Raw genomic sequence first — 18,392 nt, forward strand, 5'->3', positions numbered from 1 at the left:
TTGGGTTACCTTATGTGTGCACTCGTTCACTCTTTTGTGCTGTCAGGTCCTTAAAGCAGGTCTACATTTGATTCATTTTAGAACACCCACAAAGTATGCACTGAAGTCTATGTTCTGCCTGACTTACTACATGAATTGGCTGTATGTGGAGACATAGGAGAAATGTCAACAAGAAGCTACGTGTGGTTTATGCATGGATATGGAGGCTAGAAAAGAACCTGAACCCTATCAGGTTGGAAAATAACCAAACCCTTTAGTGAACATTCCTACTTCTTGCCAGGTGCCAGGTGGGAACTTCTGAGAAAACAGGTATGATTCCTGGCCTTGAGGAAGGGGCTCTCAGGCTAGTGTGTTAAGCAGGCATACTATACCCTGAAGTAAATGATCTACAAGAGGAAAAAACAAAGTGTCACAGAAATAGGCTGCCTAGCGAGACCCTGGGACAAACTTAGAGAGGAGGTGGATGAACAGGAATTCAACACCTCCACCTGGGGTCTAATGTGCTCTGATGGACGAAGAGGATGCTTTGCTGGAAAGCACAAAAGCACAAAAGTATTGTTAGCCTGTGTTTCCAGTAGGCAACACCGACTGGGTCAACAGGTCTATTTAACCTCCTTGGATCTTGTCACCTTTTCTGAACTGATTTATATAGTCTTATCCTGTACCCAAATATGGTTCACTTTGGGGCTTTTCAATCACAAAAAGAAGCATTTCCATAGCTGTACTCAAGCTGCCTAATGCAGTTTCTGTAAAATGTCCCAAATTTTAAGTTCCTGAAATTAGGCAGGAAAATTACACTTTTTATTTCATTTCTCCTTTATCTTTTCACATTGAATAAATGCATAGTTTTGGTCTAACCTCAAAATCTTTCTTTACCCTTGATCATTGTAACACTTTCCACTGATATCTCTCTCTCTTTCTTTGGGTATGACCACCAGAACCACAGAAACACATTCTTCATCTAATATATACGTACAACTGATATCTGCAGTTCAACACCAAGCCCATCTAAATGTCCCATAATTTTTCAATTCATTATAAGATATATAGGTATACGAAGATACTTCTGGGCTTTTCCACTGCTATTTGTTTTGAACATTGAGGCAGTAGTAATAATTAACACAACACAACATAACACAGCGCGCCCACACACACACACAGGTTCTTAACTGCTACTGGTATTTATTTTGTGGATTAATCCTGTCATATCTGAAAGAACTATTCACTTTCCTCAAACACTGAAAAATATGTTTTTCCCCCTATAAAACCTTTGAATAAACTTGTAACTGCCTTGAAAAAATTCAGTCACTAAATAGCACGAGTTCACCTCAGGGGGCAATATATTTAATGGCAGGACTGTAGGTATTCTATTCACTTTTGTATTCCAGGCTGAGCTTTGTTAGAGGGCTTTGCACAAAAAGACACAATGAAATGCGTTTGATTAAAATTATTTTTTTCTGAGTAAATTCTGAAGAATTAAAAATCAAGCATTATAATGCAATACCTAAGCACAGAAAACAGCTTATTTTACAGCGCAGTTTCTTTGAAGTCATAATAAAATTATTTTGCTACTTATGTTTGTGTAAGTTTATAATTTCCAAAGTGCTTTTATTTATTTATTTTTATCAAAATTTTTTTTCAATATTTATTTTTGAGAGACAGAGAGAGACAGAGCATGAGTCGGGGAGGAGCAAAGAGAGCGAGGGAGACACAGAGTCCATAGCAGGCTCCAGGCTTTGAGCTGTCAGCACAGAGCCCGACGCATAGCTTGAACCCATGAACCATGAGATCATGACCTGAGCCAAAGTTGGATGCTTAACCGACTGAGACACCCAGACACCCCTCCAAAGTGCTTTTATAGTCATTACCTTATGTGATTCCACAGTAGCCCTGTCCTGTGGGCAAGTGTTTTTTTTTTTTTATTTAATTTTTTTTAATGTTTATTTACTCTTGAGAGAGAGACAGAGCGTGAGTGGGGGAGGGGCAGAGAGAGAGGGAAACAGAATCGGAAGCAGGCTCCAGGCTGTCAGCACAGAGCCCAACATGGGGCCTAAACTCACAGCTGTGAGTGAGATCATGACCCGAAATGAAGTTGGACACTTTACCGACTGAGCCATTCAGGTGGTGCAAGGTAAGTGTTTTTATACTTGGAAAATTGGAGGCTCACCAGGGTCAAATGGCCACAGCAGTGAGCAGAAGAGCAAGTCCCAAAAGTCAGGTCTGTGACACTTAGTCATTCTACTACAGATGGACTCCACCTGAAATCATGTTTCACTCTCAGCAACACGTCTGAATAATTTGCACTTGGTCATGAGAGGATGTCCAATTTCTATCCTTTCTTTAATCTCAGTTTATTTCCCATATAAGGCTTATTTTTGTAGGCCTTAGTCCAAAACTTTCACAATGATAAATTAGAAGGAAACAAAGCCCTGCTTTCAGGCGAATATTTTATTTTCTGCCCAATTCATATGGTGATCAAGTATGTATCTAAAAATTAGGTTGATACGAGCACCTGTTGGCTCCGTTGGTTGAGTGTCTGACTCCCGATTTTGGCTCAGATCATGATTTCACGATTCACGGGATTGAGCCCTGTGTCAGTCTGTGCTTGGGATTCTCTTTCTCCCTCTCTCTCTGTCCCTCTCCTGATCGCGGGTGCGTGTGCTCGCTCTCTCTCAAAATAAATAAACATTAAAAAAATTTAGGTTGATAATTATACACTTTAACTTTGAACATTTCCGCTTTTTCTAAGAACCATACTATGCAAACAAGTTTTGCAAAGGTTTTCTGCTACTATTAAGAAATAATAACCAAAAAGCATAAACTTGTCAACTGTTTTAAAAATATTTTCAGTCTATTTCTTTAAAGAGGAATATGCTTTTAAGGTCAATAAAAACTTTGAGTCCAGAACAACTGCATCACAAGATTAGAAAAGTCTCATGAAAAAGTTGAGTAGAAATAATTTGAAAGGAAGAGAGAAAAATAAACAGAATGTTTAAGCTAAAAATTCTCAGTCTCAAAGTGGGCTGAGTCTGTCTTCTTAAAATTCTTTCCCCCTATGTTTTACGATGAAAAATTTCAAACAAATACCAAGTGGGAAGAGTTGTCCTCACTACCTACATTATACAATTGTTAGCAATTTGCAATATTTGCTTTATCACACATCTATCTATCCATCAATTCATGTCGTTTCATTCATTTCTTTTTTTAAAGTTTTATTTACTTTAATGAAGGGGTGCCACCCAGGTGCTCCTTCATTCATTTCAAAACGAGTGCCAGAGTGCACATCATCACTACACTGCACCCCTAAACACTTCAGCATAGATTTTAACACTTCTCTCTCACAGGTAAAATTTACAAAGTGAAATATACAAATCTTAAGTGTACTGTTCAATAAGTTTTGATAAATGTATATACTGCATACATCTGATAACTGCATACACACATGCATGCAAGTTAGTTCGGTAACAAAATATTTGTATGTGTATATTTAAAAAATTATATGTATAGCTATAAAATCCAGTGTCACTGAGCAAATTAACCATCTGAACCTAGTCTAGCTTTTTCTGGAGTTACCAATTACCTCTCTCCTATTGTATTAGCAATCCCATTTATACAACAGTGAATTCACCACACACACGCATTCATATCACCTACTCAATCAAAGCCCTTACCTGTAAGCACAAGAGCATTTTTTAAAAATCTGCTTACTAAAGTATAATTTATTAAGTTCAAATTCACTAATATAAGTGTCTATTTCATCTTTCCAAAACAGTTCCCTCTTGTCCCTTTGCAGTCAAAAGCTAGCTTCCCCTTATCCCCTGGACAACAGCTTTTATTCCCACTGTACAAAGCACATTCTGGTTATCAATCAAGTTATAAGCAATAGTGAATCCTGTAATAGAAATTGTATTTTGGACTTAAGCATTTGAACTATATGCAATTCAAGCTATGAAAACTTACACATGGTGATAAATCCTTTAGATTCTTTATGTGTATAGGGCAGATGCCTCAAAATTTAGTATTAGTTAAAAAGAAGTACACCCTGTAAATGGATTCTGTCGGAGCACAAATGCTATAATTCTAATGCCATTATGCTTGTTAAAATAGTCTGTTTTCAAATAGCACCATTGTTAGGCACAGATTTGTCAAAGCACTTTAAATAGCATTCTGCTAAGTGCTCATTCATATAAAACTTTACAACTATGGAAAAGCACTACTTGATACCTCTAAGACGCTTTCATTTCCAAATGACATGATAGGTCTACTGATTGAAAAACAAAAAAAAAAAAAAAAGGAGAGACGTGCTAAATCTGGAGAAACAAAAGCAGTTACAAATGGGAAGTGTCTCACATTGTAATAGTCATTAAAATGTGGACAGCCTCTAAAATGGCCTCCAAGATCCTGCCTCCTGCTATTCACACCCTTCTATAATCAAATCCCTTCCCTGGAGTGTGGGCTGGACTTATTAACTCATTGTGATGAAGAGAATAGTGCAGAAATGATAAGACATCACTTCTGAGATGGCTTTTGTCTCGGGCACTCTTACTTTTGCCCTCCCTTTTTGATCATTCATGCTGGGAGAAACAAACTTCTATGTTGTGAGCAGCCCTAGGAAGGGACCCATTAGCCAGTAAGGAACTGCAGCCTGTCAACAATAGTACAGTGAGTCTGGAAGAGAATTCCATTCCCACCCCTGCAGTCGGGTCTTCAGATGAGATTGCAGCCCCGGACGACAGCTTGACTATAGTCTCATGGGAGATCTTGAGCCAGAGGCGCACAGCTAAACCATATCCAGATTCCTGACCCACAGAAAGCGTGAAAGGATAAATCCTGCTTTGAGGGGATTCATTACACAGCAATGGATAACTAACATACTGTGAGATTTTTGTATTAAATCAGGTGCAATTGGAGCTATGAGTAACAAATGCAAGACAATGTGACAATGTATCCAATTATTAGCATCCATATTTTCTGATTTATTTTTGTCTCTTATATACTTCCCCCCAGTAAGTATACAGTAAGTACAACCTAGAGGTAAAGGTTTATTTTATTGTTTTAATGGAAATTACTGAAAAAATTATAGATTATCATATACAATTGTAAGAAATACAGAGATCCCTTGTATACTTTGCTCAGTGTCCCCAATGGCAATGTTTTACAAAGCTATAGTGTCATCACAGCCAGAATATGGACACTGATACAATCCACCCATCTTATTCAGATAGCCTTACTCTTATTTGTACTCATTTGTGTGTGTGTGTGTGTGTGTGTGTCTAATTTCTTACCTACTTTTTACTTTAATATTGTCACATAATCAAATTACATTCATTTGTAATTAAAATCTAGCCATTATATTAGTCTTTATAAATGGCCTTCCCAATGTTAAAAGTTGTTGAGACACATGAATTTGGGAGTTTATTCCACAGCTCCATATTAATTAACTAAAAATTCAGTCAATAATAGAGAGTAGTATAAACTGCTTACAGATGGGTGCGATCGTCAAAGGAAAATTCACTTACCCTGAAAGTTTTCTTGAAAGCAAAACTATAAAAAAAAGTTACCCTTTCCCCCAAATTACCGTACTCGTGCTTGAAATTCAGATGTGAGGTAATAGTAAGTGCAGTTTAAATTTTAACACTGCCTGTCTTCCTCTTATGAAAGTGAGAAGTTAGTACTATTTGTATGGTAATGCCTCGAGAAATCAATACAGCCACGTTTTGATTTTGTGGTCAGGCAGTGTTAAAATTCACAATCAAACATCTAAACACAAACAGCCAAGGAAAAAGTCAAGCCGCTTATGAACCATGCAAAGCCAAACACTTTTGCATAAAAGATAAAGCTTAGAGGAAAACAAAGGGATACCTACTTTCTGCTGCTAGAAGTCCTAGGAGGAAGGCAGCATATGGACAAACAACAAACAGTATGATTTTAGAGCAAGCAGGTTATCGAGCTACAGTTGGGCCCTGTAGATGAGCCACAAGAAACATGGTCCCCCAGCAGAGCCCAAAGCAAATCCTTGTGTTCCATGAGCACATTCCTTAGGACTGATAAGTATTTCAGTCATTAAAACACTGGGATCGAGGGGTGCCTAGGTGGCTCAGTTGGTTGAGCATCCGACTTGGGCCCAGATCATGATCCCACAGTTTGTGGGTTCGAGTTCCTTGTTGGGCTCTGTGCTAACAGCTCAGAGCCCGGAGCCTGCTTTGGATTCTGTGTGTCCCTCTCTCTCTGCCCCTCCCCCACTCACACACACACTCTCTCTCTCTCTCTCTCTCAAAAATAAATAAACGTTAACAAATAAAAAACAAACAAACAAACAACAAAGCCACACTGGGCTCAGATTCTCACTTTGATTCGAAATAGGAGAAAAGATTTCGACTTTGGATTAGTAAGTAACAAAGGAACAATACACTCTTCATCATGTGATTAAACTCATCAAATTCTAGTAAAAGTACAATGGGCTGATTTTGATAATCCGGATAGAAAAAATAATCTCTTACATAAAAATTGTTTTACAATGTAAATAGCATACCTAAACATGATGGACTCTTCTTTAGATGACAAATCGGGAAACGGATGAATTTTAAATTTGTTTTTAAATTGTGATCTTAAATAGAATTTGGGGGGGACTAAAATAGGATAGTCAGCTTTTAATTTTGTCAAGCAAGGTCATTAAAGAAAACAACCTATTTATTATTATTTCATAGAAAGAACAGGCATTATCTAAAGATGAAAAACAGACTGTTCTTCTCAAGAAAGGGCAGTTGTCCTTCTCAAGAACCTTACACTGTTCTCCAATGCCTCCTTCCCTGGAGCCCCCCACTCCCACCCTACAAACACATGCGTTCTTTCCTTTTTAAAAAAAAAAATTTTTTTTAATGTTTATTTTGAGAGAGAGGGAGAGACAGACCACGAGCAGGGGAGGGACAGAGAGGGAGACACAGAATATGAAGCAGGCTCCAGGCTCTGAGCTGTCAGCACAGAGCCCGACGTGGAACTCGAACTCAACAAACCGTGGGATCATGACCTGAGCTGAAGTCGGCCACCCAACTGACTGAGCCACCCAGGTGCCCCGAAACACATGCTTTCTGATCATTTTTCTCTTTTTGCCACAGGCTTGCAAGAACTTTCAGGTAATGCTGAAAGGTGCTTTGTGTTTTGTACTGTAAAACAAGCCCATGCAAATTTAAACAGAAAGATGGTGGACAGATTAATGTTGCAACTTAAAATAAATGATGCACAATTTAAAGATTAGAGTTAAACAGACAAAAATTTAGGCTGGAAAATGGAAATATTAAAAAACAAAAATGAAATAAAAACTGAAAATACAGATGTGTTAATTTATGAAAGTGTAAGGCTCTTCTGTGAGTCCAGATAAGGTATACAATAGGCTTTCTGCCGCCAAGCATACAGCCTTCGCTGTTGGTTGCAGAAAGGGAAGTTTGCTGGTAGAGAGCTATTTCATAAACAATGCTGATACAGTAGTATAATGCCTCCCTTTAAATGGTTTAGTATTAAAAATTAATTTTAGGAACAGATGAATATTTCCTGACAGCTGTGTGGAAGTTAGGGCAATATTAGAATTTTCTTCAAAATGTCCCATTGTCTTTGGGACGGACATTTGCATGTCAAATGAAGATACAGACTGCTTACAAGATCATTAAGATCCAGAAATTTAAAAAAAAAAAAAAAAAAAAAGGTGTGACTGCAGGAAAGGGAAGCAAGAGGGAACGTGAAATTGTGAACAACTAATTCAAGAGCTTGCAGGCTACCCGCAAGACAGTGGGGGAAATTTTGTTTTTGTTTAAAAAGCAAATTTTGTAATCAGAAGCTGTTTTGACCATATCACTTACAGATTGTACTGAAAAACAAAAAACTGGGTAATAAAAATGTATTTGACAGAAAATTAAGTGTGTCTATAACTATGGGCAATTCCTTCCCTAAAAGAAAAATTCGACTCTTTAACAGAATGGAACACTTAAGAGCTCATTAAACTCTTGCCAGGCAGAGGTACATATTAAGGGGCAACAGTAAAGCTTAGGTCTGTGAAGCTACTGTGAGGACCATACTGCTCCCCAGGCCCGATTTTAAGATGAAAATGGTGTTAGATCTTGACCGAAAATCTCTTGATATAGTCCAAGTTTGTGACTGCATCATGTAGTCACAATACAACATAAAACCATTACTGGATCCGCTCGTGTCAGACAAGTCTACTGGAAACAGTGTGGAGGGAAGAGAGAGGTTTGAGCTAGCAAACACCAACCGCAGTGCTACGGGTAGAGGGAATAAATTGGACTGGAAGAAAAAAGACAGACATGAGACTCCCATTTCCTCAGCAAGAAGAAGCCAGCAAGACCTTCTCTTCAGAGAGTCTCTTTTCTGAGATTCCCATTTCTGAATGTTTTTGGAAATCACCTTCACTCAAAAGAGGAAGATTCACATCCCAGTTGGTAAAGGTCAAAATGAGGAACTACACAGCTGTTGGAATGGGGAAACTCAATTTCGTTCTTTTCCACCAGGTGTAAGAAGCACATACCAATTGATAAGAACATGTGTGTATGGGAACGTGTCTGTGTACGTATGTGTATAAACACAGCCAAGGAAGAAGAAGAAATACTGACGAATGCTCACAGTGGTGAAGGACCACCCTAGCAATACAGGAAGAATGAATGTGTGAATGCTTCTTGAGTCCAATGGAAATAACCTGAATATCGAATGAGCCAGTCCAAAAATCAAACCAATAGCACAAAGGCAACCACATGGCAGATACTGAGTGACTCTAATGTGAGAAGGGAGAAAACCTAAGGGCAGAGGGCATAGGACTCAGACGTAAATACATAAATAAATGAAATTTATAAAGTGTAACACACACATACGTGCATTTACATAAATGTATAAATGGATACTATGGGTTTTTACTTTTTATTTTTTTATTATTGCTTAATAATTTTTTTAATATTTAATTTATTTTTGAGAGACAGAGAGAGCACGAGTGGGAGAGGGGCAGAGAGAGAGAGGGAAACACAGAATCCAAAGCAGGCTCCAGGCTCTGAGCTGTCAGCACAGAGCCCGACACGGGGCTTGAATCCACAAACTGTGAGATCATGACCTGAGCTGAAGTCGGACCCTTAATGGACTGAGCCATCCAGGTGCCCCAGGATACTATGGATTTTTAATAAACGATCCTTGAGAATTCCTCACTAATAAAATGGAAATCTGAGCACTTTATAAAATAATTTTGTGAACACTAGTGGATTTTGTTCCCCCCAGGGGTCCCTATATACATTTGATCCAAATAGGTAACCCTTTTGTGTTCTCCTCTGAATGCTTGTATGTATGTGTTATAGATTTTATAAAAAAGAGAGGAACTTGTAAGTTGTTTCGAGAGATAACTTACGAGACAGCTTTACATTGAAAGATAAAATTAAAAGCAGTGTTGCCCCAAAGTTTGATATAGTTGACAGGGGAAAATCTTGTATCAGAAGTTTTTTTGTGGGGGTGCCTGGGTGGCTCAGTTAGTTAAGCATCCAACTCTTGATTTCAGTTCAGGTCATGATCTCACAGTTCGTGAGTTTAAGCCCCCATGGTGGGCTCTGTGCTGACAGAGCTTGGGATTCTTTCTCCTTCTCTCTCTGCCCCTCCCCTGCTCGTGCATGCTCTCTCTCAAAATTAATAAATAAACATCAAAAAAATAAAAAAGAAGTTTTTTGTTGGGGTATAAGGCAATGAGAAAGATCCAAAAAGACTGACTACAATGTTGGATTGGATGAAATGCAATGTTGGGTCTGGAGTGGGGAAAAGGGAAGAAGTACTTCTGAGGTAAAAGGAAAACAATACAATGCTGGTTTTGGAGTACCAGGGGAAAGCGACTTCGGTAGTAAAATTAGAAGGAAGCAGACACATGTGGATGGAATTTGGCTGCTGACAAACTTCCTCAGAATTCCTTGGGAGATCTGACTGGATTCACAGGAAAGGTTTATTTACGGTGGAAAAGAGAAGATGTAGACACCAAATGATTCACACTGGTGAACGGACGAATGGTCCAATTACCTGAGGAGGTAGGGTCTTCGGAGAAATCTGGCAACTCTTCGGGGGGGTCACCATAGAATGAGTTGAATTTGTGACTTGACACAGCTGCTAGTACTGCACCCTAAAAGAAAAAGATGGAAAAAGATATTAAAGCACATACGTGTAAAAAAGTTCAATAACAAATGCAAGGATTATTCAGAAAGTCAAACCTGTAGGAGGTGACAGCTAGAAGAGGGGTAGCTTGTAAATGAGTTTGGATTCCTTGAGATTAATCACATGGGCATATATGAGAAGAACACCGCTGGGGATTGGGAAAGTACATGAAACCATTCACATCTTGAACTCAATCATGTACACAAAATGCAATATTCTGCAGACACTATGAAATGATGCTGAAGGATGTTTAATAAAACAGAAAGATGCTTGTGAATTACATAAAAAAGGTTTTAAAACAATCTATAGTATGACCTCATGTTTGAAAAAAAAAAAGATTAATATGGATATAAAGACCAAACATATACCAAAATGTTAGTCGCATTATCTCTGGGAAGTAGGAATGAGTCACTTTTCCTTTTTTAATATCTTTGCCCCCCTCTTTTTGTGAATGACTATGTGTTACTCTCAGGCCACACAGCAGAACCAACTACAGGTAACTCCTTTTATTTTTCTTTTTTAAAGATCTTATTTTGGGGGCGCCTGGGTGGCGCAGTCGGTTAAGCGTCCGACTTCAGCCAGGTCACGATCTCACACTCCGTGAGTTCGAGCCCCGCGTCAGGCTCTGGGCTGATGGCTCAGAGCCTGGAGCCTGTTTCCGATTCTGTGTCTCCCTCTCTCTCTACCCCTCCCCCGTTCATGCTCTGTCTCTCTCTGTCCCAAAAATAAATAAACGTTGAAAAAAAAAAATTTAAAAGTTTAAAAAAAAAAATAAAAAATAAAGATCTTATTTTGTTTTTATTTATTTATTTTAATTTTTTTAAAAGTTTCTTTATTTTTTTTTTAATTTTTTTTCAACGTTTATTTATTTTTGGGACAGAGAGAGACAGAGCATGAACGGGGGAGGGGTAGAGAGAGAGGGAGACACAGAATCGGAAACAGGCTCCAGGCTCTGAGCCATCAGCCCAGAGCCTGACGCGGGGCTCGAACTCACGGACCGTGAGATCGTGACCTGGCTGAAGTCGGACGCTTAACCGGCTGCGCCACCCAGGCGCCCCTAAAGTTTCTTTATTTTTGACAGAGACAGAGTGCGAGCATGAGCTGGGAAGGGGCAGAGAGAGAGAGGGAGACACAGAATCCGAAGCAGGCTCTAGGCTCCAAGCTGTCGGCACAGAGCCTGATGCGGGGATCGAACTCACGAACTGTGAGATCATGACCTGGGCCGAAGTCGGACACTTAACCGACTGAGCCACCCAGGTGCCCCTTATTTTATTTCTTAAGTAATCTCTCTACCCAACATGGGGCTCAAACCCACAACCTCAAGATCAAGAGTTGCACATTCCACTGAATGAGCCGGCCAGGCGCCTCTACAGGTGACTCTTTAAACAACATGCACAGGTTTCCCTGATTCCTAGTTGAGAATTACTGTCATATGGAATGCATGACACAGGACTGCTGGGTGGAGAAATCTTGGGAATTGTTTCAGTAACAAGAAGAACAATACCAGTTATTTTGTGAAAGTGTTCAATTCCGCGACTGTTAGGCATGGGTCGGAATATCTGGGTGTGTTTCTTGGCTGGGCCACTTTCTAGCTGCCTGATACTACTTGAGTCAATATTAAAACTGACATAACTTACCTTATAGAATTGTCAAAAGTCATAATGTATATGAAAGTGCTTTGTGAACTGTAAAGCATTTTGTAAGTGCAAACTGTCACTAATCTTAGTAATATAGAGCTAGAATGTGAGCACAGCCTTTTGCTGGTCTAGGTAGAATTACTCACTTAGGTAGTTTAAGGATTAAATCACTTACATAGTCTATATTTTAAATGTTGAACTTGAGGATTTTTCTGAAAAGATAAATCTTTTTTTTTTAAAGTTTATTTATTTATTTAGAGAACGAGCAAGTGAGAGAAAAGCACGTATGGGGGAGGGACAGAAAGAGAAGGAAAGAATCCAGAGCAGGCTCCGTGCTCTCAGTGCAGAGCCCAACATGGGGCTCGATCTCGTGAACTGTGCCATCATGACCTGAGCTGAAATCAAGAGCCGGATGCATTTAACTGACTGAACCACCCAGGCGCCCAAGAAAGACAAATCTTTTTAGGCATTTATTAAATATATGAAAACATTAATAGAAACACATTTCCACAAGTTTCATTTTGGCGGGGGGTCGCGTTAGGGTTTCTTTCTACAAATATAAATGGAATTGAATTGAACTGAATGTAGAAAGGGAAGGCAAAAAAAAACAGAGAAGTGATCTTGATGACACCATTCCAGGCAACTTATTAGATTTCTTTTTCTCTTTTTTTAAGATTTTATTTTTTTTTTTATTATTTTTTTTTAAAAAAAAATTTTTTTTTTTTCAACGTTTATTTATTTTTCGGACAGAGAGAGACAGAGCATGAACGGGGGAGGGGCAGAGAGAGAGGGAGACACAGAATCCGAAACAGGCTCCAGGCTCTGAGCTGTCAGCCCAGAGCCCGACGCGGGGCTCGAACTCCCGGACCGCGAGATCGTGACCTGGCTGAAGTCGGATGCTTAACCGACTGCGCCACCCAGGCGCCCCTAAGATTTTATTTTTAAGTAATCTCTACACCTAATGTGGGACTTGAACTCACAACCCGAGATCAAGGATCGCAAGTTCTAACTGAGACAGGCAGGAGCCCCAACTTTTCAGATTTCTGAAAGTCTAGGGTTAATGTATAAGAAGTCTTTATGTGGAATTTTATAGTCAGCTACTGCGATGAAAAAAACAGCACTGAATGTTGAGTTCTTCTTTCTATAGTAGAAGCTTATTTCACTTTACATATATACCATGTTCCCTAAAAAGCTGGGTGGGAATGGAATTTTTATGTATCAAAAGTTTCCCACACACTGAAACTAAATTTTAGAGATGCTTTATTTTTATTTCCAAATGAAGTTCAACTGAGTTTCTTAATATGGTGGGTTTATATCTCAAGGCATGGTCTAGCTACTACTATGATCAAAGATCTACAAATAACTTCTGCCAGGAAAGCACTGTTTCAAAGAGCCTTGAGAGGTAAATTCTTTTATAACAATAGTAGCAAGTTCCTAATTTATCTTATGGTTAGCAGTTTTCTTTATTTAGTCCTCTCAACTCAGTGACTGCATGTGGTTTGGATATTCAATGCAAAGCTATTATGTAAAACAGCAAAAACGGTTCCAAAGCAGTTTATGGATTTATAGAATTACAACCTTAGAAGATGATTCATTCTAAGAGACTCATTTTGCATATGAGGAAACTGAGGTCCAGAGAGGCTTAGCAACGTATTAAGGTCGCTGCCAACTTAGAGATAAAATCAAGAGTAGACAGAATGTCTACTCACAAGTTCAAGGGTTTTTTACTGTACCAGGGGTCAAAAATTTTTTTCTGTAAAGGGCCAGATGGTAAATATTTTAGGCTTGCAGGGCATATGGTCTCTGTTGACACTATTGAACTCTGCCATTGTAGCATGAAAGTAGCCACAGATAATATGTACGCGAATGTTCACTGCTATGTTCCAATAAAACTTTACATGTAAACATAGGCAATGGGCCAGATTTGGCATGCAGGCCATAGTGTGCCAACTCCTGTACTACATTATTGCTATGAAAGAGACCGTGGGTACAGCAACATCAATCTACATCTTATACAGGTAGTTCTTCAAGCTTCCCAGTTTATCACATCTTTGACAAAGAAGTTTTCTGCCTACTTTAATTTAGAAGGGAAAGTTTAGTATGTTCTGAGAGTGAAACATAACAATTGTGACTTAAGACTATTCAGAGTCTGCTAAGATAACTAGCATTAAAGATGCAATTTTGGACTAAGCAAGTTAGGCAGATTCTAAATTCAAACAAAAAAAGAACTACAAGTAATTAATTCTCAACTCAATCTCAACTATTGTTAGTATGTCAAACATCAAAATGGAATACTCCCAGTTAGATGATTCTGTGTCTCATTTAAGGAAGTGGAAAACAAGAAAATGGTTGGCTCAGACTTCTGCTAAGTTAAACTACTGAATGCACCTAAGGAGGCAATGGAGTTATTAAAAATTTTTTTTAATGTTTATTTTTGAAAGAGAGAGACAGACAGACAGAGAATGAGCAGGGGAGGGGCAGAGAGAGAGAGAGACACAGGATCCAAAGCAGGCTCCAGGCTCTGAGTCGTCAGCACAGAGCCCAACACGGGGCTTGAACTCATGAACCGTGAGATCATGACCTGAGCCAAAGTCAGATGCTTAACTGACTGAGCCACCCAGGCACCCCTAAGGAGGCAACAGAGTTATTAAGAAAGGTACAGGAGAGTGAATACAGTGGACTTGCTGACTTGAAGACCACCACAAAGGGCCAGTACTCCCTTTTTGGTGCTCCCTGAGCTCAGAAACAAGCACCATGGGATTTGATAGCACAACAGGGAGGTATGTTTTAAAAAGTCTAGGTACAAGACACACAAGTTTTCAGATGACATGGAGAGTAAACTGGGTTTGCACCCAAGTGGCAAAATAACACACAGTCACGTTGTAACATACTAAGGGGGCAAAACCCATCACAGGGCGATACAAATCCACATGTGACATAAGGATTTGAGAAAGGATCATCTTACTAGGGTTAAGAGCACTGAACTTCAAGCCCTACAAAGGGTGAAGGACTTGGAGAGGTTGAGGCTGAACAGAGATGATCCAGAAGGCCGGAAAATCATTTCAAGGCAGAAATGTTAAAGGATTTGGGTTGATTACATGTAAGAAGTAGGCCCTAGATAATGAGGGGAGAGGCTTGATTACATCAGAGCTCCCAATCTCTGTACATACAGTCACAAGCAATGCTATCATTCAGTAGAGTCGGCACAGTCTATGTGTGTAGGATACTCAAACAAAACTCAGATGCAGGTCTAAAACCAGGAATTTTTTATCACATTAAGTTGGGCCATCTGACTAAAGTTGGCTGTGCTATTTCCTGTGAAGAAGGTTAACAATGAGACTTGCAAGTACAGTAGATAGGAGTATATTTAAGAGCAACTGCACAGAACAGTATCTTAGGAATCCTTTTGGACTCTGTGAAAGTATTTTATAAAGATGGTCGATTAACGTATACAATAGCTTTCAAAAGCTAGACAGCCAAACTTAGGAAGTAATACGTCCTATATTTCACAATCAGAAACTAATAGAATCGCTTTGTAAAAGTCAATAGAAAGATCAAAATCACTTCCAATTTTTATCTATGTAAACTGCTTATACTGGAGGAAGTTTTCAGAATCAGCTGTGCCTTTTGGACACCAGGCTTACTGCTCTTGAGTAGCTGGAGCCCACGGCTGCTGTGCTGTCTTACTGCCTCTGCACCACCCCTTACTACAGGAGAGGACTATATGTAAATGCTGGCTTTCATCAGGGCACAAAGGTCCTTGATAAATCCTTAAGTTAGCTCTTGTTGAGTTTACAGAAAGGCGCAGCGTGCCAAAAGGCAGCTGTTAGAGCTTCCTGGTTGACCTCTCAGAAGGTGATGTTTAGAGGTAAGCATTACTTTTGGAGGTGCCAAGACTCCTGATAGTGCTGTACAATAGAACTTTCTGGGATGATGGAAACGTTCTATACCGGTACTGTTGAGTACAGTAGCCATCAGCTGCATGTGGTACTGAACGTGGCTAGTGCAACTGAGAAATCAAATTTAAAATTTCATTTGACATGCATGAATTAAAATTTAAGTAAGCACATATGGCCAGTGGCTATTGCGTGAGAGAGTACAGCATCGTAAAGTGCTGGAAAATGGTATCACTAAACAAACTTTTTCTAGTTCTGCAAAGTTCAGGAATTTGAGGGACCAATTGGTAATTCAGAGAAGCACACAGACCAGATACTTCTGCGGTTTGCAAAATCAATACAGGAAAACTGTAGTTATCGGAAATCTCCCTCATTTTTTGTATATACAGTGTAAGGAATAAATGTTTTTATCCTTTAAACGGAATCACATGGATTCAACTTAACCATTTCCTAAACTGAATGCAATACATTTACCCAAATACAGAATACTGCTTCTATTTTTTCTTTCTTTTCTTCTTCTCCTTTTTTTTTTTTTTTTTTTTTTACAAAATTTATTTGACATGCTTCACTGTGGGGAAATTTGCTTTCTAGAGGTAGAAATAATTCATGAACCAAAGGAGATGATTTCTAGAACAGATTCCTCTCCTCAGCCTCTTCCCTAGTTAGACAAGCTCAGATGCTAACAGATGGTCCCCTAGTACCTCCTGCAACCTGACCCCTTGCTCAGTAACTCCAAGTAGATGGCACCTGGGGTTAGCGTACAGGGGTGTCTCCTTAAGACATACCCACAGAGCACAGATTTTTCCAGACAGCCTAGATCAGTCTGTCCTATGCATCCTAATATTCGATTTGAGAAAATAGGATTCTTATATCTAGTCTTGTACTGAGGCCTATGGAGTCTATTAAAGGAAGCATTGTTTCTAGAGGATTTTTTTAAACTAAAGTATTAAAATTCTAGAGCTTAGTGTAAAACAAAAAGAGGGGAAAACCCAACATCTGAAACATCTGGTAACCAAAATGAGAAAAAAAATTTTTTCCCATCATCATTCACAGATGTAAAAACAAAATAACGCAAGAGACGAGAATAAAAAGAAGTGTGTGATAATTCAAATCACATGCAGGGTTCCATTAACTTTTTAAAAATCTACATGTGAAAGGTAGTCTGAAAATGATGTTAATGCTAATTGCCCAAATAATTTTCTCATAGGGATTTGTTGTCTCCTAAAGCCTGATGAGAGGTTAAATTCCAAAATGAATGTATAAATATGGAAAGAAAACACTTTCCGATTGTTTAGTATCGATATTATTGTAATGAATGAGTAACAGTCTTGAAATTTCAGCAAAGTATAATGAGTATTGTTTTATATTCTGGCATTAAAAAGTTTCACAAAACTTTCAGAATGAGAAAAAGGTTCAACCTCAAAAGTAAAACTCACCACCAAAAATACATAGAAATTTATTCAAACAGCTTTTTGGTGGGGAAGTTATTGAAAGAAATCACAAGTCTTAAATACACATACATACTTTGATGCCAATAATTCCAGTAGCACAGAACTTGTCCTAAGAATATAATCACATACCAAGGTGGGCAATGCAAAAATATTTATGGCTGTGGAAAACTGGAAGCAATCTGTGTCCAACAGCTGGTTTATTATGATATGTACAATATGACAGAATTTTGTAAAACCATTACAGTTTGTGCTTAATGAGAGTAATGACTCTCAATAAGGTGGACATATCAGAATCAACCATGAGGCTGTTTTAATAAACACACGTCCCTCCAACCTCTGGCATAACTGGGGCTGAGGGAGGGGTGGTCCCTTGGGTGAGCTGAGTGGTATGGTGAGCCACTGTTACTATGGGAATGTGTCATATCCCTTAAGTGTACTGAAGAGGAAACCAGTATGTAAGAAGAATTTTTGTCACGTGGTATAAAAACAAGTGGGGTATGTGAAATTCACATAAAATTAACCACTTTAAAGTGTACAATGCAGCAGTATTCAGTACATTCACAATGCTGTGCAGCCAACATTTCTGTCTAGTTCCAAAACACCATCACCTCCCTCCCTCCAAATCTGCATACCTATTAAGTAGTCACTACCCAAGACCTGGCTATCACCAATTTACTTTCAGTCTCTATGGATTTACAGATATAAATACCTATTCTAGATATTGAAAAAAAAAAAAAGGAATCATCCAAAATGTGGCCTTTTAAAACTTTTTAATGTTTTATTCATTTTTTTGAGAGAGAGAGAGAGAGAGAGAGAGAGAGAGAGAAAGAAACAGAGTATGAGTGGGAGAGGGGCAGAGAGAGAGACATAGAGACACAGAATCTGAAGCAGGCTCCAGGCTCTGAGCTGTCAGCACAGAGCTTGACGTGGGGTTTGAACTCATGAACTGCAAGACCATGACCTGAGCCGAAGTCAGACGCTTAACTGACTAAGCCACCCAGGCACCCCAAAAGTGGCATTTTAAAGGTCTCTTTCTGCACTTGGATATCCAATTGTCCCCGTGCCATTTGTTGAAAAGACTTCTTTCCCCCATTGAACTGCCTTGGCACTTTTGTTGAAAATCAACTGACTTCAAATATAAGGGTTTATTCTTGAACTCTCAATTCTGTTCCACTGATATACATGTCTACTCCTATCCCATACTAGTACCAGAGTCCTGATAACTG

The 18,392-nt window shown here is 38.9% G+C and overlaps 1 protein-coding gene across 2 annotated transcripts in view; it reads right to left on the reverse strand.

The window, feature by feature from the left end:
• The window catches only part of CASK (calcium/calmodulin dependent serine protein kinase), a 359,561-nt gene that overhangs the window by 88,734 nt on the left and 252,435 nt on the right, over positions 1-18,392 (reverse strand). For both annotated transcript variants that reach the window (XM_047076095.1, XM_047076096.1), the window contains exon 10: positions 10,051-10,150. In XM_047076095.1, the coding sequence (XP_046932051.1) occupies positions 10,051-10,150 (100 nt within the window). The remainder of the gene's footprint in view (positions 1-10,050; positions 10,151-18,392) is intronic.

The sequence above is a fragment of the Lynx rufus genome, unplaced genomic scaffold (genome assembly GCF_022079265.1).
Source record: "Lynx rufus isolate CCGP_SWC_20201006 ecotype Redwood Valley unplaced genomic scaffold, mLynRuf1.p SCAF_14, whole genome shotgun sequence".
NCBI classification, from domain to species: Eukaryota; Metazoa; Chordata; class Mammalia; order Carnivora; family Felidae; genus Lynx; species Lynx rufus.